The 21,745-nt window shown below is 59.8% G+C and overlaps 3 protein-coding genes across 6 annotated transcripts in view; 2 read left to right on the top strand and 1 right to left on the bottom strand.

Moving 5' to 3' along the window:
* POLD3 (DNA polymerase delta 3, accessory subunit) overlaps nucleotides 1-1,927 on the bottom strand; it is a 31,760-nt gene extending 29,833 nt beyond the window's left edge. For both annotated transcript variants that reach the window (XM_061442131.1, XM_061442132.1), the window contains exons 1-2: nucleotides 1,804-1,927; nucleotides 86-141 (exon numbers count right to left, since the gene is read on the bottom strand). In XM_061442131.1, the coding sequence (XP_061298115.1) occupies nucleotides 86-141; nucleotides 1,804-1,863 (116 nt within the window). In that variant the 5' untranslated portion in view covers nucleotides 1,864-1,927. The remainder of the gene's footprint in view (nucleotides 1-85; nucleotides 142-1,803) is intronic.
* A 12,820-nt stretch (nucleotides 1,928-14,747) lies between these two features.
* Nucleotides 14,748-17,286, top strand: LIPT2 (lipoyl(octanoyl) transferase 2). Of its 2 annotated transcripts, XR_009741395.1 has the most exons (3): nucleotides 14,748-15,202; nucleotides 16,484-16,771; nucleotides 16,913-17,286. XR_009741395.1 is itself a non-coding variant. In XM_061442157.1 (2 exons), the coding sequence occupies exons 1-2, from the start codon at nucleotides 14,764-14,766 to the stop codon at nucleotides 16,714-16,716; spliced, it is 672 nt and encodes a 223-aa protein (XP_061298141.1). In that variant the 5' UTR covers nucleotides 14,748-14,763; the 3' UTR covers nucleotides 16,717-16,809. The 2 variants fall into 2 exon arrangements, 1 of the variants encoding a protein (XP_061298141.1); XM_061442157.1 differs by lacking the exon at nucleotides 16,913-17,286 and having other exon boundaries at nucleotides 16,484-16,809.
* Nucleotides 17,287-18,142: 856 nt separating this feature from the next.
* KCNE3 (potassium voltage-gated channel subfamily E regulatory subunit 3) lies at nucleotides 18,143-20,601 on the top strand. 2 transcript variants are annotated; one of them, XM_061442158.1, is made up of 2 exons: nucleotides 18,143-18,245; nucleotides 20,152-20,601. In XM_061442158.1, exons 1-2 carry the CDS (start codon nucleotides 18,145-18,147, stop codon nucleotides 20,480-20,482), a joined length of 432 nt encoding a protein of 143 aa, XP_061298142.1. In that variant the 5' UTR covers nucleotides 18,143-18,144; the 3' UTR covers nucleotides 20,483-20,601. The 2 variants fall into 2 exon arrangements, with proteins under 2 accessions (XP_061298142.1, XP_061298143.1); XM_061442159.1 differs by lacking the exon at nucleotides 18,143-18,245 and adding an exon at nucleotides 18,679-18,810.
* The last annotated feature ends 1,144 nt before the right edge of the window (nucleotides 20,602-21,745 follow it).

Genomic DNA, 21,745 nt, shown 5'->3' with positions numbered 1-21,745 from the left:
TAATGTATTAACCACGATCGTGAAATGAGTCATTAGCAAGGTTTTGCCCCAGAACAAAACGTTTGTGGGATGCACTAATACCTACTGTTTAGCCTGGTTGACATGAACTCCCAGGGTATAGCTCAGCCACTTGTACGTTACCTGTAACAAGAACAAAGCAAATCTCACTTCAGTAAGAAAACTGCAACCCTGTGACTTGTTAAACCTCCATCTACTCGTTTAATGGGTAAGTCAAACTCGTCCCTGCCTCCAAGAAACACACAGCAAACCCTGTTAGAAGGGAGAGCACTTGGACATGCACCCAGGCAAGCTTTCATGAGTAGACTGAATTCCTGAGACCGGAGCAAAATACATGCCCTGAAAGGTGTGGTTTTGGGAACACCTTCTTGAAATGCCATTATATAAACAGCAGGCATGCAAAACACGCTCACTGCTTAGCTTCACAATGCAGGAAACCAGCTAAACAGCGCAAGTTTTAGCTGTGAGAAGCTCTTACTGCTCTCCCAAATGACTACTGATTGGAGTCCTGCTACAACTTGGATTTCTGCTGCCTGGCCACTGCCTTAGAACCATGGAATGGTTTGGGTTGGAAGGGAGCTTAAAGCTCCTCCAGCTCCAACCCCTGCCACGGGCAGGGACCCCTTCCACTGGAGCAGCTTGCTCCAAGCCCCTGTGTCCAACCTGGCCTTGAACACTGCCAGGGATGGGGCAGCCACAGCTTCTCTGGGCACCCTGTGCCAGCGCCTCTGCACCCTCCCAGGGAAGAGCTTCTGCCTAAGAGCTCAGCTCAGTCTCCCCTCGGGCAGGTTCAAGCCATTCCCCTTGGCCTGGCCCTACAGGCCCTTGTAAAAAAAAACACTTGCTCTGTTATTTAGACAAGGCATGGCTTTTATACCTGTTTCTCCTCCCGCTCTGCCTCTTTAAACTAACCCTAAGGCTATGAAGAACAGTCTGCCCCATCCCTGGCAGTGCTCAAGGCCAGGTTGGACACAGGGGCTTGGAGCAAGCTGCTCCAGTGGAAGGGGTCCCTGCCCGTGGCAGGGGTTGGGACGGGAGGAGCTTTAAGGTCCCCTCCAACCCAAACCACTCTGGGATTCTATGAGATGTTAAATTAACCTCAGGGGGGTGAATACTGTAGTGAGAATAGTGACAGGACAAGGGGTAACGGGTTAAAACTTAAACAGGGGAAGTTTAGATTGGATCTAAGGAGGAAATTCTTTCCTGTTAGGGTGCTGAGGCACTGGAATGGGTTGCCCAGGGAGGTTGTGAATGCTCCATCCCTGGCAGTGTTCAAGGCCAGGCTGGAGGAGGCCTTGGGTGCCATGGTTTAGTGTGAGGTGTCCCTGCCCACGGCAGGGGGTTGGAACTGGATCATCTTAAGGCCCTTTCCAACCCAAACCGTTCTCTGATTGTAATATCCTGACCAGAAACCCATCTCCCGCCCAGCCTGACAGGAACCCCGCGGTAACCGCTCAAAAGCGAACTGCAAACAGTGCCAGGCACCACAGCGGCCCTCCCGACGGGGAGGAAACCTCCGGCGAGCAGCGCTGAGGAGCCAAGCAGCTTCAGCCGCTGCAGCCTCCTTCCGCCAGCGGCCCCGGGCACCCACGGGTGTCCCACAGGCGGGGGGCACCTGCGGGCTTGGGGTGCACCGGAGCGGTGAGGGGGGGGAGGCCTCGCACCGGTGTCAAGGCCCAGCCTCCTGAGGGGACCCCGAACGTAAACAGGGACCCCCCCACAACCACAGCCATGAGAGGAGGGGAAGGGGCCGGCTCTGCTGCCGCCCCCCGGCGCGGGACTCACGATGCGGTTCTGGTCGGTGACGAACTCGTCGATGTTCTCGAGGTAGAGCTCGTCCTCCATGGCGGGCGGCAGGCCAAGGCTGGGCCGCGGGCGGCTTCCCGCGCAGCTCAGGCCCGCGGCCGCCACCCCGCTGCCATGGCAACGAGGCCGACGGCGGCTGCGCGGGGACAAAAAGCCGCGGCGCTGAGTGCGGCGGCGCCGCCGGGTCCTTGCGCCCGCCGCCTCCGGGTCCCTGTGCCCGCCGCCGCCCGGTCCCTGTGCCCGCCGCCTCCGGGTCCTTGTGGCCGCCGCCGCCTCCGGGTCCCTGTGCCCGCCGCCGCCTCCGGGTCCCTGTGCCCGCCGCCTCCGGGTCCTTGTGCCCGCCGCCGCCCGGTCCCTGTGCCCGCCGCCTCCGGGTCCCTGTGCCCGCCGCCTCCGGGTCCTTGTGCCCGCCGCCGCCGCCGGGTCCCTGTGCCCGCCGCCTCCGGGTCCCTGTGCCCGCCGCCTCCGGGTCCTTGTGCCCGCCGCCGCCGCGGTCCCACACCAGACCCGTGGTCCCACATCATCCCCGTGTCCCAGATGCGGGCTCTTTCGCCTCACAGAGTGGAGATGCTGTTTAATTCATCTCTGTGCAAAGCTGGGGGTATGGGACAGCCCCCAGGCTGCCGGCAGCCCGCTTTTGCACATCTCGAGCAGTGAAATCAGTGTTTGCCGTGTATTTAAATCCTTACCTACAGGCATTTGCTCTTGTCCCCCGACTCCACGTAAAGACACATTGATTCCACTACACGTGTTCCATGAGTAAGGGTAGCTGAGGGCAAGGCTCTCCTGCCTCCGGGGCTGGTTGTCAGCTTTACCATGAACCAAGCTCCTTCAGGGCTGCCGTTGTCTCCTGTTCTGCTGAGCTTCACAGAATGGATGCTGTTGGGTTTCTTCCTTTTGACCCCAGGTTCCTTCCGCATCTGTCTGAAGGGAGCTTTTACTCTCCTGATCCCAGTGGTTCATGGACCAGCCCTGTGGCTCTCCCCAGGTCCTGTAAGCTCAGAGGGAAAAGTTTCTGTTCCAAACCCAAGAGTTTCACTTTTGTACACATAAACCTCTACCAAATCTTCACTTCTTCATTGCTAGAGAGCACCCTCACAGCCCCACACAGCCCCACGCTGTCTCCTCATGGCCCCACAGCCCCACACAGCCCCACGCTGTCTCCTCATAGCCCCACACAGCCCCACGCTGTCTCCTCATGGCCCCACAGCCCCACTCAACCCCTTGCCGCTCCACATCCTTACCACCATCCCACCACTCCTCACCTCCATCGCCCTGGCCTCAGGCTGACCCAGCGCCTTCTCCCTGACAGCCAGGGCAGGACGAGCCATTGTATGGAGCACATGGAATCATAGAATGGGTTGGGATGAAGGGAGCTTAAAGCTCCTCCAGCTCCCACCCCTGCCACGGGCAGGGACCCCTTCCATAGAGCAGCTTGCTCCAAGCCCCTGTGTCCAACCTGCCCTTGAACACTGCCAGGGATGGGGCAGCCACAGCTTCTCTGGGCACCCTGTGCCAGCGCCTCAGCACCCTCCCAGGGAAGAGCTTCTGCCTAAGAGCTCAGCTCAGTCTCCCCTCTGGCAGGTTCAAGCCATTCCCCTTGGCCTGGCCCTACAGGCCCTTGTCCCAAGCCCCTCTCCAGCTTTCCTGCAGCCCCTTCAGGCACTGGAGCTGCTCTCAGGTCTCCCCTTCAGGAGCCTTCTCTTCTCCAGGCTGCCCCAGCCCAGCTCTCTCAGCCTGGCTCCCTAGGAGATCCCATGGCCCCCTCCCTTCATTGGGATAACAGAACTGCTCCGGCAGCTCTGTCCCTGCAGGTGATGTTCTTCACTTTACCAACAGTTCGGTACAAGCAGCACAAAAGGAGTGAATCGGTGATGTCTAACAGAGCCACGGCATTCGTTTCTGTGGGACAGAACTGAAGCGTGTTTCCTCTCCTGCCTGTGATTTCAGCTGAGCTGAAAATCGTGCTTTTAGGGTAAGAAATGGGTTCTTCCAATGAAGAGAGCACTGAAACGTTGCCTTCGTGAGCACCGGGTGTTTGCCTGACTTTAAACTTCCTGGGTTTAACCTAAAAGAGGGGAGATTCGGAGTAGGGAGAAGGAAGAAATCCTTCCCTGTGAAGGAGGTCACAGGGAGCTGCAGGATCTCATGGTCTGTACTGAATGCTGCTTACTCCTGCACATTAAAGTGGTCGTCACAGCTACAGACTGCTCATTGCCGTGAATGAGGAGCTGAAGGCTGGAACCCACGCTGTCTCCTTCCCCTGCATAGTAACACGTGTAAATGCTGTTTCACTTGTAAAGGATGTATTGGGCAGAGAAGAGATTCAGAGCAGCCCAAGGAGAGGGACTTGGGGCTGTTGGTTGGTGAGGAAATGAACATGAGCCGGCTTCAGTGTGCGCTCGCAGCCCAGAAAGCAACCGTATCCTGGGCTGCATCCAAAGGAGCGTGACCAGCAGGGCGAAGGAGGTGATCCTGCCCCTCTGCTCTGCTCTCGTGAGACCTCACCTGGAGCATTGTGTGCAGTTCTGGTGTCCTCAACATAAAAAGGACATGGAGCTGTTGGAACAAGTCCAGAGGAGGCCACGAGGATGAGCAGGGGCTGGAGCAGCTCCTGTATGGAGCCAGGCTGAGAACATTGGGGCTGTTGAGCCTGGAGAAGAGAAGCTGTGTGGAGACCTCAGAGCAGCTTCCAGTGTGTGAAGGGGGCTACAAGGATGCTGGGGAGGGACTCTTCATCAGGGACTGGAGTGATAGGGCAGGGGGTGATGGGTTCAGACTGAAACAGGGGAAGTTTAGATTGGATCTAAGGAGGAAATTCTTTCCTGTGAGGGTGCTGAGGCACTGGAATGGGTTGCCCAGGGAGGTTGTGAATGCTCCATCCCTGGCAGTGTTCAAGGCCAGGTTGGACAGAGCCTTGGGTGCCATGGTTTAGTGTGAGGTGTCCCTGCTCATGGCACGGGGTTGGAACTGGCTGATCTTCAGGTCCTTTCCAACCCAAACCATTCTATGATTCTATGATTATATATTTCACAACTACAATAAGAAGGAAAAACGGGAACAAGAGGCATTATCCCATTGTAATGCATCCAACTGAGAGATGCTGAGGTGGATGGGATTTCTCTGGCACAACAGAAGGTACAGTGTATGAGTCCTAATGCAGGATCCAGAAAGACTTTGGGATTATTCCTTTCGAAGGTCCGATCATGCTCTTCTGCATAGGATTTGCAGCACTCTCATCTCAGGCCCTGAAAGGAGTACATTACACACGCACTGAAGAAGCGTTATCCCCATTTCACAGAGGACAGCACCGACACACAGAGAGGTGATGTGATTTGTCCAAGACGCTTTCAGTGCTCCCAGGTGCAAAGCCCACGTATCCCCACTCCCTGCTTTTTTCCCCCAAAGCACTATAAAGGATTCCTTCAAAGATGCTTCCCAGTGACAAAACGCCTTCTCCTTACGGCTGCCCCCAGCCAAAACCACCGGCGGCAGCAGGAACGGGGCCCGAGGCCTCCTCACGATGGTCATTGCACAACTGCTTTCCAAAACCATGGAAAAGAATGGGCAGGGGCTCTGGAAATTCATTCTACAGGGTTGCTGGCGAGCATCTGCCTCGGAGGAGCTGGAGTGAAAGGAGGTTGAAGTAATGCCTTATGAATGGGACTTCTTTGAGCAATGCTGAAGGGAGAGATGTGGAGATGCCAGGGTCAAAGCACAGGTAACAGAATCTGTCTGAACCTCATCTAGGACCTGGCACCCATTTCCCTTTATGGAGCTCTGCTCCAAGCGATGGCCCTGCCCATGGCAGGGGTTGGCACTGGATAAGCTTTAAGGTCCTTTCCAACCCAACCCATTCCAGGATGATTCTATCAGAGGCTCCTGAAGAGCCACGTTTGGGAACAAAATGCATCCCATCTGTGCAGAAAGGCAGGAAAGGAAAGTCCTGGGACAGATACATGGGGAGATGCAGTGTCTGACCCCCCTCCCTGCTTCCAACCAGGTGAAGTATGAATAACCACAGAGAATTAGTGGGCTCACCTGTGTGATGGGCGAGTCATAGCTAAGGCAAGCAGAGAGGCAATGACTCTTTCCTTGACCACACCAATGCAAAGGCATGGAAGACTTAGGGCCAAACAACATAAGAAAAGCAGTGGGAATGAGAAGCATAGAGGGATTTAGGTGGGAAAAGACCTTTAGGACCATCGAGTCCAGCTGTAAACTTAACACTGTTTGCTTCTAGGATTGCAAGGGTCAGGATGAGGCACAGGCAAGTCCTAGAACCACCGAATCCCAGACTGCTTTGGGTTGAAGGGACCTTAAAGCCCCTCCAGCTCCAACCCCTGCCACGGGCAGGGACCCCTTCCACTGGAGCAGCTTGCTCCAAGCCCCATCATAAGGTCCATGAACTAGAACAGAACTTGGTGTCATAGGAAACAGCCGCACTGGAGACAGCTGTGGGTGTTTGCATGGCCTAATTGTGTTTTCTATGGTCTTTTCGATGTGCGTTCACAACAAGGGTCTTGAGATGCTCAACGAGGGAGGCACCAAGAATGCTGACAAGGGAGAGGCATCCAAGAAACTGCTGAGGTTGTCCCAGTGTGCTGGGCGCTGCTCAGGGCACCCCTGGAACATGGGCTCAGGTTGGGTCCTGCTGCACAGCAAAGCTGTGGCCGGGCTGGAGAGGGGCCAGAGAAGGGCCTCAAAGATGCTCCAAGGGCTGGGCAGCAGTGAGGAAAGGCTGAGAGAGCTGGGACTGCTCAGCTGGAGAAGGTGCAGGGAGACCTGATCCATGTGCCAGGAGGTAAAGGGGGGCTGCAGGGAAGATGGAGGCTCCCTTTGGACAAGGAGTCCCATGGGAAAGCCCAGGGGTGATGGGCACAAGTTACTGCTGGGAGATTCCCACTGGGAACAAGCAGCCACTGGAATAATGTCCCCAGGGCAGTGGTGACTCCCCAGGGCTGGACACTGTTAAGATGGGGCTGCACAGGGTGCTGGGCATCCAGTGTGGGTCAGGCTGTGCCTGGAGAGGTTGGAGCAATGATCCCTGAGGTCCCTTCCATTGGGATTCTGGGATTCTCCAAGTTCCAATTGAAGAATGCATGCGAAGGATTGTGTCACCCCTGTGACTGCAGTCTCTTATTACCCAAAGCACTCCCGGCACTGCTGGCAGTGCTCTCTGCTGTCTCCACCGGCAGCAGGCAGAGTTTCAGGCACCCACCGTGTGTGCAGACCCCTGAATTGAAGTGTCTTCATCGGGAGCTGGTTCCCAGCCCACGCACGTGTGCTGTGCTGGGCTGTGCTGTGCTGCATCAGAGCCACGCGCCTGGAGGAGAGAAGGCTCCTGAAGGGGAGACCTGAGAGCAGCTCCAGTGCCTGAAGGGGCTGCAGGAAACCCGGAGAGGGGCTTGGGACAAGGGATGTAGGGACAGGCCAAGGGGAATGGCTTGAACCTGCCCGAGGGGAGACTGAGCTGAGCTCTTAGGCAGAAGCTCTTCCCTGGGAGGGTGCTGAGGCGCTGGCACAGGGTGCCCAGAGAAGCTGTGGCTGCCCCATCCCTGGCAGTGTTCGAGGCCAGGTTGGACACAGGGGCTTGGAGCAAGCTGCTCCAGTGGAAGGGGTCCCTGCCCGTGGCAGGGGTTGGAGCTGGAGGAGCTCTAACCTCCCTTCAACCCAAACCATTCCATGACTGTAGAACCTTCAGCCTGTTCCCAGGGCTCAGATCCTGCAGTGTGAGCGGTACCTTAAATTCCCTGATTCCCTTCTCCCACCAGGATGTAAGACAGGGACCAGGGAAGGAGCATCCCTGTTTTCTCACCCCAGGCACCTTATGTGACATGGCCAAGCTGACTCCTAAGAGTTTGCCTCCGATATCTCCTTGCCTGCTTGTCCCCGGGATGCTGTAGCTGTGCATCACCCTGTATCTGCCGAGATGCTTCGCTGCACACCCTCATCTCTGCTTTATCCATCGTCATTCCTCAAGGGATTTTCATTCCTCCCTAGCTGTTACCCTTAGTTATCTCCTTTACAGCCTGTCTGCTTGTGGAAACAGACGTGCAGAGCTGCTGGAAAACAAGCTGTTCTGCCAGCGCTCCTCCTGTGCCCATCCTCCTAGTGAATACATGTCAAATACTGCACACTGAGGCACGCTGATGGGCTTGAAATGAATGCCATCAGGAACACGAGTCCAGAGGGGAGCTGTTCCAGCCGTCTTCCCATGCAAACAGCCCCCAGAACACGCTCGGAATGGGATGTGTGCGTTAGTTAATAACCTGAAGTCAGAAATGCCAGCTACCGATGCGACTCACCAGGGGGAATCTCCCAGGAGCAACTTGTGCCCATAGTTGTTCATTTTGTGCCTGTCATAGAATCATAGAATCACAGAATGGTTTGGGTTGGACAGGACCTGAAGATCATCCAGTTCCAACCCCCTGCCATGGGCAGGGACACCTCACACTAAACCATGGCACCCAAGGCTCTGTCCAACCTGGCCTTGAACACTGCCAGGGATGGAGCATTCACAACCTCCCTGGGCAACCCATTCCAGTGCCTCAGCACCCTCACAGGAAAGAGCTTCTGCCTTATCTCCAACCTGAACTTCCCCTGTTTCAGTTTGAACCCATCACCCCTTGTCCTATCACTGCAGTCCCTAATGAAGAGTCCCTCCCCAGCATCCTTGTAGCCCCCTTCACACACTGGAAGCTGCTCTGAGGTCTCCACGCAGCTTCTCTTCTCCAGGCTCAACAGCCCCAATGTTCTCAGCCTGGCTCCATACAGGAGCTGCTCCAGCCCCTGCTCATCCTCGTGGCCTCCTCTGGACTTGTTCCAACAGTTCCATGTCTTTTTTATGTTGAGGACACCAGAACTGCACACACTGCTCCAGGTGAGGTCTCACAAGAGCAGAGCAGAGGGGCAGGATCACCTCCTTCGCCCTGCTGGTCACGCTCCTTTTGATGCAGCCCAGGATACGGTTGCTTTCTGGGCTGCGAGCGCACACTGAAGCCGGCTCATGTTCATTTTCTCATGGACCAACACCCCCAAGTCCCTCTCCTTGGGCTGCTCTGAATCTCTTCTCTGCCCAACCTGTAGCTGTGCCTGGGATTGCTCCAACCCAGGTGTAGGACCTTGGCACGGTTAAACTCCATAACATGGTTACCTCCCACCTGACCTTCCCCTGTTTCAGCGTGAACCCCTCGGCCCTTGTCCTGTCCCTACAGCCCCTGGTGACGGGGCCCCATCTCTTGCGCTGCAGTTCCCGGTCCGCGGCAGCAGGTGACGGTTGGACACCGCGCTCCGGGCCGCGCTGGAGCTGCGCTGCTGGGGCCGGGAGCAGCGAGGGACCCGCAGCGCTCTTCACCTCACGCACGCCAGGGCTCCTGCTGCCCACCCCTGCCTGCTTCCCACCACCCATCGCCTCCTCCTCGCTGCCAGCTCTGTTTAGGCTGGAGTCCCCCTCCCCGAGCACTGTGGCACTCAGTCACACGAAGATGCTGCTGAGGATGCGGGTATGGCTGCGCCCGGCACTGCTGCGGCACTTTGAAGTGCGCATGGATCAGTAACGTCAATCCTAGAATCACAGAATCATTTGTGGTGGGAAAGACCTTTGAGAGCATTGAGTCCAACTGTTAACCCAGCACCACCAAATCCACCTCTAAACCATGCCCCCAAGGGCCACATCTACGTTTTAAACACCCCCAGGGCCGGTGCCTGCAGCCCTGCCCTGGGCAGCCTGTTCCAATGCCTGAGCACCCTCTGGGGCAGGGATTGTTCCTCAGCTCCATCTAAACCTGCCCTGGTGCAGCTTGAGGCCGGTTCCTCTTGTCCCATCCCTTGTTCCTTGGGAGCAGAGCCCAGCCCCTCCTGGCTCCATCCTCCACATCCCTGTGGTGGTGTTGCCCCCTGAGCTGGATGCAGGACTGCAGGGGGGGGGGGTGTCTCACCTGGAGATGTGTCCATTGTCCCTTATAGGCCTGCTGTCCCCATGCAACCCCACTGCATCCAAACCCACTCCTTAACTGAGCTCTTCCAGAAGATCCTTCTTAGAAATGGAACATGAAACATACCTTAGACATGAACATGAGCCGGCTTCAGTGTGCGCTCGCAGCCCAGAAAGCAACCGTATCCTGGGCTGCATCCAAAGGAGCGTGACCAGCAGGGCGAAGGAGGTGATCCTGCCCCTCTACTCTGCTCTTGTGAGACCTCACCTGGAGCATTGTGTGCAGTTCTGGTGTCCTCAACATAAAAAGGACATGGAACTGTTGGAACAAGTCCAGAGGAGGCCACGAGGATGAGCAGGGGCTGGAGCAGCTCCTGTATGGAGCCAGGCTGAGAACATTGGGGCTGTTGAGCCTGGAGAAGAGAAGCTGTGTGGAGACCTCAGAGCAGCTTCCAGTGTGTGAAGGGGGCTACAAGGATGCTGGGGAGGGACTCTTCATCAGGGACTGCAGTGATAGGACAAGGGGTGATGGGTTCAAACTGAAACAGGGGAAGTTCAGGTTGGAGATAAGGCAGAAGTTCTTTCCTGTGAGGGTGCTGAGGCACTGGAATGGGTTGCCCAGGGAGGTTGTGAGTGCTCCATCCCTGGCAGTGTTCAAGGCCAGGTTGGACAGAGCCTTGGGTGCCATGGTTTAGTGTGAGGTGTCCCTGCCCATGGCAGGGGCTTGGAACTGGGTGAGCTTAAGGTCCTTTCCAACCCAAAGCATTCCATGATTCTGTGATCCTAAACGATGCTGTGGTGAGTCTTTAACCTCACTGGCATCATTTTGGTGGGTCTATGAAGCCACGCTGGTTGGCAGAGGCCAGGGTGACCTCTGAGCAGCAGTTAGGGACAAACAGGAGACAAGAGCATCTTCACTTGGGGTCTCTGAAGACCAAACAGTGCATGTGAGTGAATGGAAACAGCAGTGGAAAACACGGGAAGCTCGGAGGAGCGGAGCTGTGGCCACTGGCTCCGAGATGGGTCAGAAGATGATGAGGACCAAGAGAAGCACAACAGAAACCCACAGCCGCCACCGGGATCCTGCCTGAACGAACTCAGCCTGAGTGACTCCATCCCAGCACACTTCGGGGAAGGTTCCCGATGGAATTAGATGTAGTGGGAATGTTCGGCCTTGCAGGTAACCGTAGCTGCGGTAGCTGCTGTGTGCAGGGCTCGATGCTGGTGTCCCGTGTAGGCAGCTTGGCTGATGCTTCCAAGGCATCACACAGGAACAGGTATCATGGAAAAAGAAATCCATGGCTTCAGGCTTCCCAGCACCAGGCCAGGAGACCTCTCCATCACTGCACATCATGGAGGCCCAGCCAGTGTCAGCAGGGAGGACCATTCCAGTTCAAACCCCACCAGGGCAAGGAAGGAGGTGACCTGTGAGCTCCATCCAGCCCTATGGGAGAAGGGAACGATTCCAAAACCACATCCAAGGATGCATCTTTGGGATGGGCTTTTTCACCTGGGCTTGTGCAGCTCCGAAGCTGAGGCCCATGTGTTGAAGCCCTTCCTGCTTCCAAGGATTCACATCCGTACATGCCGGCAGAGCAGCCGATAGTCCCGCTGTTCCGGGGGGGCTGTGGACACAACCTGCCTGGAAGGAGGATGGGATGAGGGCAGCCCGGGAGAGCTCCATCACCCCGCTGGGATACCCCAGCCTTGCCAAAGTCAACAGGAATTTGGTCCCGGACCTCACCAGAGCCAAGACCTTTGCATCCGCCTGCGTCTCTCCATGGGCTGGGTCGGTTCCCTTTGCCAGGCACCTGTTCCACAGCCACCACCTTTGTCCTCCCCTTCCCCTCCCGCTGTTAAGCCCCGATGTGCATCAAGCTCCAAAGCTCCCCGAGGGAGGCCCCTGTGCCAGGGAAACGGGCTCTGACACCGCAAGGTTTCAGGCACCCAAAGGCAGAGCTGCGCCGGAGGAGCCCATTGCCCCGTGAGGAAGGGAAAACCCACTTTAAAAGCACTCAGAGCCTGGCAGAAGGAGAAAGCAGGAGCCATCCACGGCCCCTTTCCAGCCCCATTTCCTTCCTGCTTCAAAAGCAGGATATGGACAGTAAATATCCCCCCCCCAGCCCCACTCATCCCTGTCGTGGTGCTTACGAGGATCCCAGAGCTATTACACACGAACCCCCCTCATCTTACGCAGGCAGAGCCGGGGCGAGCCAAAAAGGAAGAGCTCTGCCTTTGATCTGCAGGCAAGAAGTTGATGCTTAATCATAACGAAGAGGAAATGGCTCAACGCACACAATGATGGTGCAAGGTACGAGCGCGTCCTGCCAAGGCAGGGACATGGAGCAGCCCCTCAAGTGGTGCTTGAGGTGGGGAGGCTTGGGTGCTGCTCCAACAGGAGAAGAGAAGGCTCAGGGGGGACCTGATGGCTGCCTACAAGTGCCTGAGAGGAGGATGGAGCCAGGAGGGGCTGGGCTCTGCTCCCAAGGAACAAGGGATGGGACAAGAGGAACCGGCCTCAAGCTGCACCAGGGCAGGTTTAGATGGAGCTGAGGAACAATTCCTGCCCCAGAGGGTGCTCAGGCATTGGAACAGGCTGCCCAGGGCAGGGCTGCAGGCACCGGCCCTGCAAGGGTTCACACCCCATGGAGACGAGGCCTCAGTGCCATGGGGCAGTGGTGGCCTTGGCAGTGCTGGGAACGGTTGGACTGGATGAGCTTAAAGGGCTTTTCCAACCTGGTTGGTTCCATGGTTCCATGACCCCTGGCGCGGTTTATGGTGGGGTTTTCCCCATCTGTATTTCCCCCCAGGCTATATTAATCTCCTAAGTCATTCACTCTAGAACTCGTTTTTCAAGACCAAAGGGATGGGCCTTCCCTTCCTTGCAAATACCCCCACAGACGTTATTGCTGGTGTCAAACAACAGCTGAATTACCTGCGGTGACAAAGGGGAGATCATAAAACATGGGATGGGCTGGGTTGAAGGGACCTCAAAGCTCCTCCAGCTCCAACCCCTGCCCCGGGCAGGGACCCCTTCCATAGAGCAGCTTGCTCCAAGCCCCTGTGTCCAACCTGCCCTTGAACACTGCCAGGGATGGGGCAGCCACAGCTTCTCTGGGCACCCTGTGCCAGCGCCTCAGCACCCTCCCAGGGAAGAGCTTCTGCCTAAGAGCTCAGCTCAGTCTCCCCTCGGGCAGGTTCAAGCCATTCCCCTTGGCCTGGCCCTACAGGCCCTGCTGAAACGCCTCTCCCCATCTTTCCTGTAAGTCCCTTTTAGGAGCAGAGAGGCCACAATGAGCTCTCCAGGACTCGGAGGTGCAGTCTGCATAACCCCGAGAGCTCAGGAACGCAGTCAGGACGCTCTATAAACTCAAACCGCGCTGTCACAGGCTTTATCCAGCCGGGAGCTGGAAGGACCTTGGGCTGGGAATGGTTTGCTCAGGGTTTAATGGGTGACTCAGGAGCGCTCCGCCCAGACCTGTGTATTTTCTGCATGGGGAATGAGAAGTGGGAGTCGCAGGGTGAGAAACTGTGGCCCCCACCAGCAGCACAATGACTTCATCTACAGCCCATGCCCTTGAGGTGCCAGCACAGAACATCAGCGGCACCCCATCCTGAGCAGGTCCAGTTCACCCCATCCCCACCAGGACACGGTGTCCCCATGCCCTGTCCTCCCTCTTGGTGCTCTGTGTCCCACACCCTGCGGTGATGGGGCCCTATCTCTCCCCTACTGCAGCCCTGGGCCCTATCAGCCACCCCCAGGTCCCCAGTCTCATCCCTGTGCCTTATCCCCCTCCCCAGGCCCTGTTTCCTATCTCTGCCCTGTCCCCAAGTGTGATCCCCCTGTCCCCGTCCCGTCCTCTATACCGCACCCCCGTACCCTGTCTCAGGCCATGTCCCATGCCCCAGCCCCAAACTATCGTCCTCTATTCCCCTGTCCTCTGTCTCTGTCCCCATTCACTGTGCTTAGCACCTTTCCTTCCCCATTCCTGTCCTTGTCCCCCCATCACCTGTGCCTGTCCCATATCCTCCATCTCTGTACCCTTGTCCCCTCTGATCTCTATGCCCATCCCCATCCCTTGTGCTCGTCCTGTAACTCCACCTCCATCCCCTTCTCCCATCCCTGTCCCCTATTCCCTATCCCTTGTCTCCATCCCCCATCCTCCCCTGTCTTCATTCCCCATCCCCTCTCCCCAATCCCTGTCCCGTCCTCCATCCTCTGTCCCTTCTCCCCATCCGATCCTCCCTGCCTGCCCCCTACCCCTATCTCCTATCCTCCATCCCTACATCTCCCCAGTCCTCCATCCCTGTCCCCAGTCCTTCACAGAATCATGGAACGCTTTGGGTTGGAAAGGACCTCGAGATCACCCAGTTCCAACCCCCTGCCATGGGCAGGGACACCTCACACTAAACCATGGCACCCAAGGCTCTGTCCAACCTGGCCTTGAACACTGCCAGGGATAGAGCATTCACAACCTCCCTGGGCAACCCATTCCAGTGCCTCAGCACCCTCACAGTAAAGAACTTCTTCCTTATCTCCAACCTGAACTTCCCCTGTTTCAGTTTGAACCCATCACCCCTTGTCCTGTCACTGCAGTCCCTAATGAAGAGTCCCTCCCCAGCATCCTTGCAGCCCCCTTCACACACTGGAAGCTGCTCTGAGGTCTCCACGCAGCTTCTCTTCTCCAGGCTCAACAGCCCCAATGTTCTCAGCCTGGCTCCATACAGGAGCTGCTCCAGCCCCTGCTCATCCTCGCGGCCTCCTCTGGCCTCGCTCCAGCAGCTCCATGTCCTTACGCTGAGGCCCCCAGCCCCGCGCCCGCTGCTGCTCACATCCCTGTCCCCCCTGCCCTGCTCCCCCCATGCTCTGTGCAAGCTGCCCCGTTCCCCGTCCCTGCCCCTCTCCCCCTTCCCCTCCCTCCCCGCCCGACTCCTCCCGGCTGCCGCTGCCCCCCCCTCCCCGGCCCGGTCCCCGTGCTCCGCGCTGCGCTGCGGGCCCCGCGATGCCTCCGGGCGCGGTGCGGGTGCTGCTGCTGGGGCTGCGGCCCTACCCGCAGGCGCTGCGGGTGCAGGAGCGCTGCGTGGCGGCGGCGCGGGCGGCCGCGGCCGAGAGCCTGGTGCTGAGCGAGCCGGCGGGGCCCGTGTACGCCTGGGGGCTGCGGGGGGCGCCGGGGCCGGCGGCGGCCGCGGGGCTGCGGGCGCGGGGAGCGGCGCTGGTGGCGGCGCGGCGCGGGGGCCACGTCACGTTCCACGGGCCCGGGCAGCTCCTGGCCTTCCCCGTGCTCGACCTGCGCCGCCGCCGCCTCCCGCTGCGCCGCTACGTGGGGGCCCTGGAGGAGCTGGGCCTGAGGCTCTGCCGCCGCCTCGGCCTCGGCGCAGCCCGCGCCCTCCCGCCGCCCTTCACCGGCGTCTGGCTCGGGGAGAGCAAGGTCTGCGCCATCGGTGAGCGCCGCAGAGCGGGGAGCAACGGGAGCGGAGAGAGCGGGGGGGGAACGGGAGGGGAACGGGAGCGGAGGGACCGGGGGGGGGGGGAACGGGAGGGGAGGGAACGGGGGAGAAGGAACGGGAGGGGGGGCAACGAGAGCGGAGGGAGCGGGGGAGAGGGAACGGGGGGGAAGGAACGGGGGGGGCAACGGGAGCGGAGGGACCGGGGGGGGGAACGGGAGGGGGGAACGGAAGCGGAGGGACCGGGTGGGGGACGGGGGACGGGAGGGGAGGGGGGGAACGGGAGCGGAGGGAACGGGGGAGAAGGAACGGGAGGGGGGGACGGGAGCGGAGGGACCGGGGGATGGGTTTAAGATGGGGGGGGAACGGGGACCGGGGCTGCGCAACGGGAGAGGAGGGAACGGGAAGGGAGGGACCGGGGGATGGGTTTACGGTGGGGGGGGGAGGACCGGGGACCGGGGGGGGGCGCAACGGGAAGGGAAGGACCTGGGGATGGGTTTACAGGGGGAGGGGGAACGGGAGCGGAGGGTGAGCAACGGGAGCGTTGGGACCCGGAGATGGGTTTACGGGAGGGGGGGGGGAGGAACGGGGACCGGGGGGTGCGCAACGGGAAGGGGAGGCACCGAAGCGGGGCTGGACCGGGGGTGGGGTTTAGCGGGAGGGAAGCATGGATCGAGGGGAGAGCATCGGGGCGGGGTTCGGGGGGGATCGTGCACCGAGGGTCTGTGTGCTGGGAAGCGGCTGTACTGGGGGGGGGCACTGGGGAGGCTGTACCTGGGGGTGGGGGGGTGTGCACAGGGAGAGGGAGTACTGGGGAGAAGGGTATTGGGGGGGGGAGCAGCAGGGAGGGGTTTATGGGGGGATAAACTGGGGGGTGAACACTGGGGGGGTCTACAGGGAAAGGGGGGGTTAGAGCAGGGGTGATGCCCCGGGGAGGGGTGTATGGGGGTGAGTGTGGAGGGGAAAGGGGGTTATACCGGATGGGGGTGCACCGGGGGGTGCCCTCGAGGGGATGCATTGGGGATGGGGGGGTGTGTTTTGGGTGGGAGGTACACTGGGGGGTGTGCTATGGGGTGCGGTGGGGTGCAGCCCAAGCAGAGGCACCCCAAAGCAGGGCCCAGCACCCTGCACTCCAGAGCTGAGTGCCTACAGCCTGGTCCCCTGGACCCCCCCCCCCCCCATTCCCCTGTCCCTCTCCCCATGCCCCACAGCCCCCCTTCATGGTGTGCCCTTGCAGTGGGTGCTGACCGGGGTGGGGGGGTGCTTCTGTCCGGGCAGGGGTGCACTGCAGGAGCCACATCACATCGCATGGGCTGGCGCTGAACTGCTGCACCGACCTCAGCTGGTTCGAGCACATTGTGCCCTGCGGGCTGGAGGGGAAAGGGGTCACCTCACTGAGCCGAGAGCTGGGCCGGCACGTCCCGGTGGAGCACGTCCTCGAGCCCTTCCTCGACTCCTTCCGGGAGGTCTTTGACTGCACCTTGGTCTTCTCGGAGGAGCCCGGGGACTAAGAGAGCCGTGATGGGAGCCCTGGTGAACTCCAGTGTCCTGGTGTCCTGGTGTGAAGTGATGAATGGTGGGTGATGGAGCCACTCGGGGTGGTGGTGATGGAGCCCTTGGGGTGGTGGTGATGGAGCCACTCGGGGTGGTGGTGATGGAGCCCTTGGGGTGGTGGTGATGGAGCCACCTGGGGTGGTGGTGATGGAGCCCTTGGGGTGGTGGTGATGGAGCCACCTGGGGTGGTGGTGATGGAGCCACCTGGGGCTTTACTGCAAAGTGCCTTTGCCTGCGGTGGTACAGAGAGGGTCAGGCTGTTGCTTAAACACCCAAACCCCCATCAGGGCTGCTGTCCACAGCTCCATGGGTCGAGACCTCCATGGGTACCACATCCCCGCTGCGCACTTGGGAGATGCTCAAATAGGTGCTTTTGTGGGTTTATCTCTGCCTGTTTTCTCCTAAATATCCCAGATTTGGGTGAGCACTCACACCCCCAATGGATGACAAGAAGGGGGTCGAGCATCCTTCCCTCGCTGCTGCGTAAAGAGGCAGATTTTCTATAAAGAGAGTTGCTGGGAACTTCACTGCTGATCCTTTGCTCATTTTCCCCAGGACTTAGTGAATAACAGCCTTGCTCTGCACCCAGAGAAACCCTCACATGGCAAAGAAGGATTCTCGCTGTGGTGTTGGGTGGCTGGAAAATCATAGAACCACAGCCTGGTTTGGGTGGAAGGGACCTTAAAGCTCCTCTAGTTCCAACCCCTGCCACGGGCAGGGACCCCTTCCACTGGAGCAGCTTGCTCCAAGCCCCTGTGTCCAACCTGGCCTTGAACACTGCCAGGGATGGGGCAGCCACAGCTTCTCTGGGCACCCTGTGCCAGCGCCTCAGCACCCTCACAGGGAAGAGCTTCTGCCTGAGAGCTCAGCTCAGTCTCCCCTCGGGCAGGTTCAAGCCATTCCCCTTGGCCTGGCCCTACAGGCCCTTGTCCAAAGCCCCTCTCCGGGTCTCCTGTAGCCCCTTTAGGCACTGGAAGGCTGATGCAGCCCAGAGGAAGTGATGTGCTTGAGGAACAATCGCTAATGAGAGGCTGTGAGCGGTGATTAAAGACCACTGGATGGATGCCCATGTGGGAAAGCCGGAAGAGGAGGGGAAGGGGTTGGGATGCCCAGGGAGAGGAGCTGTGGCCATCACAGATCCCATGGGACCAACCACACAGCATGGGATTGGGCCTGGGTAATGAGGACCTGCTCCTGCTGGCTCCATGGTGTTGGCACCTCCGAAATGACTGCTCCATACACAGCATCAACGTGGGCTCACAGTGACGGGATGCAGCATCCCAGGGCTGCGATGGCACCAAGGTCCTGCCCATCAATGCAAACCTGTCGATAGAGACACACAAACTGATTTCATCAGTGGGTTTCTTAAGTGGTAAGAAGCCAACATGGGGTGGAGCTTCCAGAGCTGCCTGCTGCCCCTTGGGGATGCTTGCAGCTCTCCCAGTGGGCAGGAGGGGCTGGGCTCCCCAAAGCCTTCTCCCTGCTGGTAGATGGCACAACCATGACCCATCCCAAGTCTCTGCATGTGTCCGAGATGGGAGAGATGGAAAATGGCAAATAAAGCCCCTGCGCCCTGCTCAGAACCAGACCTGAGCCCCACATGCATCCCCTCTCACCCGCTGCTCCGGGTCCTCTTTGTGCCCCACAAGCTTTGGGGTTTCTGCACTGGGGATCCCCGCGAGCCACCCATGGGTGCCCCCGCCCCGCAGCCTCCAGAGGGTTCGGGTGGGCAGCTGGGAGGTAGCAGAGGGGCGATTCCCGTTGCGTGGAGCCGGCTCAGCTCCGGCAATGGAGCCTGGGGAAGGAGCGCGCCCTGAGCAGCCCCGGTGCCCGGTGCAGGGCTCGGTGACGGCGGCGCCGGCCGGAGGAGGGGCGGGAAGGAGCGGCCGTGGGGCGGGGGGAAGCGGCGGCTCCGGCTCTCCCGGCCCCGGGCAGGTGGCTCTGCCCCGGGAAGGGGAGGAGGCAGCGCGGAGCTCCCCGCCCGGGCCGCGGCCCCCGCGATGCCCCAGTGCCGGCTCCGCGGGGCAGCAGCGCAGGCGAAGGAGGCCCCGGTGAGTGCGGCCCCCCCGCTGCCCCCCGTGGTCCTTTATCCCCTTTAACTGCCCTACCCCCCCCCCCAATTCAGCTTCCTCCTGCTTCAAACGCGGCCCCGAGCCCTTCCCCGTGGACTCGTGGCTGCTCAGCCCCTTCCTCCTCCTCCTCCTCACTGCTGGGGTCTCATCCGCGGAGGTGCAGCACGGGTTTGGGGTCACCCTTTTATGGGGAGGTTGTGCATGGGGTAGAGCTGCTGGTGCTGCCTGCATGGGGTGCTCTGGACCAGGGGGTGGCCACCCCGGGGGGGGACAGCAGTGGTTTCTGTGTCCCAAAGGGTGGCACATGCAGGGGACCGTGTCCCTGTGTCCCATCTGTGCCTGCTCTAAAGCCCCAGCAAGGTGTGAAGGTGCTCAAGGGTGCATAGGGCATGTGGGGGTCTGGGGTGGGCTGGCAGAGGGGCTCTGTGTCCCCGTGGGGTTTGGGGGGTGCTGGGATCCATGGGGAGGGAAATCCTGGGGTGGGTTTAGGTCAGCGACCCCTTGGGATGAATCCAGAGGGGTGCATGGGGTGCTGGACCCCCTGCCAGCACCACTGCAGCTCCTTGCCCTAGGGAACTTAGCCTGGAGTAGTGTGGATGCATGGCAGGATCCATCCTGGAGCTGCTACTGAGAATGGGGGACCCCAGGCCGGCTTCCTGGGGTCCCTTGGGTGCTGGATCTGGGTGCAGGACATGGGTGGTGCTCACTGTCACTGCATGTCTCTAGGGAAAGCAGGCTGTGAACCCAACCATCCTGGCCCCTGGGACGTCTGTGTCCACTGCGTCCTCAGCCCCAGGGAGGAGATGGAGGCACCCCTGAAGCTGCGGGGGCTTCATCCCCTCCATGGAAGGAGTGGGATTGAGGGAGGGGGCTGCCATGAACACAAAGGGTTTGGGTGCCCCACTCCTACCCTTGCTGTGTGGCAGAGGAGGTGCTTTGAGGGTGCGGAGAGGGGTTCTTCATCAGGGGCCTGTAGGGCCAGGCCAAGGGGAATGGCTTGAACCTGCCCGAGGGGAGACTGAGCTGAGCTCTTAGGCAGAAGCTCTTCCCTGTGAGGGTGCTGAGGCGCTGGCACAGGGTGCCCAGAGAAGCTGTGGCTGCCCCATCCCTGGCAGTGTTCAAGGCCAGGTTGGACACAGGGGCTTGGAGCAAGCTGCTCTATGGAAGGGGTCCCTGCCACTGCTTGGAACTGGAGGAGCTTTAGGGTGCCTCCAAGCCAAAGCACTCTGGGATTTTGTGACTCAAGGACCATTTTGGGGTCCTGGTTGGGTCCCGTGGGACATCCCAGCATCACCCCAAGCTGCTCCTTCCCTCCCACAGCACAGAGGAGGCCATGGAGGAGCACAACCAGACGGAGACCTGGCACCGAAGCCTGCAGGCGGTGCTTGATGCCTTGAACCAGACCCTACACGGGATCCCGCTGTGCGCCTCCGACCGCGCTGCGGGCGCTGCTGTCACACGCAGCAGCAGCAGCAGCAGCAGTGCCCGGCCCGGCCGCGACGACAACGCCTTCCTGTACATCCTCTTCGTCATGACCCTCTTTGCCGCCACCGTGGGCAGCCTCATCCTGGGCTACACCCGCTCCCGCAAGGTGGAGAAGCGCAGCGACCCGTACCACGTCTACATCAAGAACAGGGTCTCCATGATCTGAGCCCACCCGTGGCGCCTTCTCCCCCCCCGGAGCCGGGGGATTTGGGGTCACGTCGCTGCTGAGCATCCTGCTCCTTGTGGGAGCGGTTGGGAAACCCGCCCGGTGTCCCCGTGGGGGTGAGCAGCGTGGGGACATCCCGGCTGGGTTACAGCTCCTGCCTGGTGGGGTGAGACCCCCCCTGCGGACCCACCTTGGCTCAGCCCCAGGGGGATGGCAGGAGCAGAAGCAGCTCCTTGCCCACCGTGGGCTCCCAAGGGTGGCAGGGGTCTCCAAGGAGACAAACTCACCATCTCCCTGCGCACATCAGCTGGTGGTGGGCTCCCAGCAGCTTCCTGACTCGGGCCAGTGGGTTTTCCTGGTGCTAAAACCCTGTAATAGTTGAACCCTGCGTTTCTGGTGGGGAATTAAAGGAGGTGGCTGTCTCCTGTGGGTCCACGATTGCTTCTTCTCTGAGCACTGTCAGTGTTGGGGGCAATCCGTGGTGCACCCACCCATGCCAGTGCCGAGGTGGCTTTGAGGGCAGCCCCTTGGTGGCATCACAGCCCCGATGATGGGGCACATCCCCACCCAGCATCGCAGTCCCGACCCCAGGACATGAGATGCTTCCTCCCTGCTGCCATCCAGGGAGCATCACTCCCTCCATGGGCACATGCTGTGAGCATGGCCTGAGCCTGGCTGAAGGCATCCGGCTCCACGTGTCACCAAAGGTCTCTGCGGGCTCCGGACGGTGATGCCGGAGTTTTTCCTGCTTCCTTCCTGCTGTCGGCTGTAGCTTTGGCCTTTTGTACCGCAGGTCCCAAATGTGTTTTCCACGGGCTGAGGGCACAGAGGTGGACGGGAAGGGGATGTTCTTGGGTCCTGCTTTGGCTCCTTGCCTTTGGCTCTGCTATGAAGCTGCCCAGGTTTAGGATTGACCCATGGAGTGGGTCCAAGACGTGTCCCCGTCCTCCAGAAGAGCAGCGGTGACCCAGTCCCGCGCTTATCTTACCCTGTAATAATGGCATAATGAATGTCTTTAATTGCAGTCGATTATCTGGCCCACGGGGCCCTTTCCGCCTGCACTCAAAGGTGAAACCCGGCTGCCATGCCCCAGCCCAAACAGTGACGCCAGAGCCTGATCCCCAGCCCTGGGTGTGAGCGAGCGCCGTGGGGCAGGGCAGCGACCTCGGCACCGGAGGAGCTCAGGGACCAGTTCCTGGTTTCCCATGGCCTCACCTTGGGCACAACCCCCAGATCAGAGCGGTTCGGGGGTGCCCAGCATGG

The sequence above is a fragment of the Pezoporus flaviventris genome, unplaced genomic scaffold (assembly GCF_033815535.1).
Source record: "Pezoporus flaviventris isolate CSIRO_AGI_PZ_B2104156 unplaced genomic scaffold, CSIRO_AGI_Pfla_v1 ptg000215l, whole genome shotgun sequence".
Classification (NCBI taxonomy): Eukaryota; Metazoa; Chordata; class Aves; order Psittaciformes; family Psittacidae; genus Pezoporus; species Pezoporus flaviventris.
The sequence above is the reverse complement of the archived record's forward strand: the minus strand, read 5'-3'. Positions and strand labels throughout refer to the sequence as shown.

Coding starts and splice junctions, on each gene's coding strand:
- LIPT2 (XM_061442157.1), top strand. CDS start 14,764: ATGCCTCCGGGCGCGGTGCGGGTGCTGCTGCTGGGGCTGCGGCCCTAC. Junction 15,203..16,483: donor GAGCAAGGTCTGCGCCATCG/GTGAGCGCCGCA, acceptor CTGTCCGGGCAG/GGGTGCACTGCAGGAGCCAC.
- KCNE3 (XM_061442158.1), top strand. CDS start 18,145: ATGGGGTGGAGCTTCCAGAGCTGCCTGCTGCCCCTTGGGGATGCTTGC. Junction 18,246..20,151: donor CCAAAGCCTTCTCCCTGCTG/GTAGATGGCACA, acceptor TCCCTCCCACAG/CACAGAGGAGGCCATGGAGG.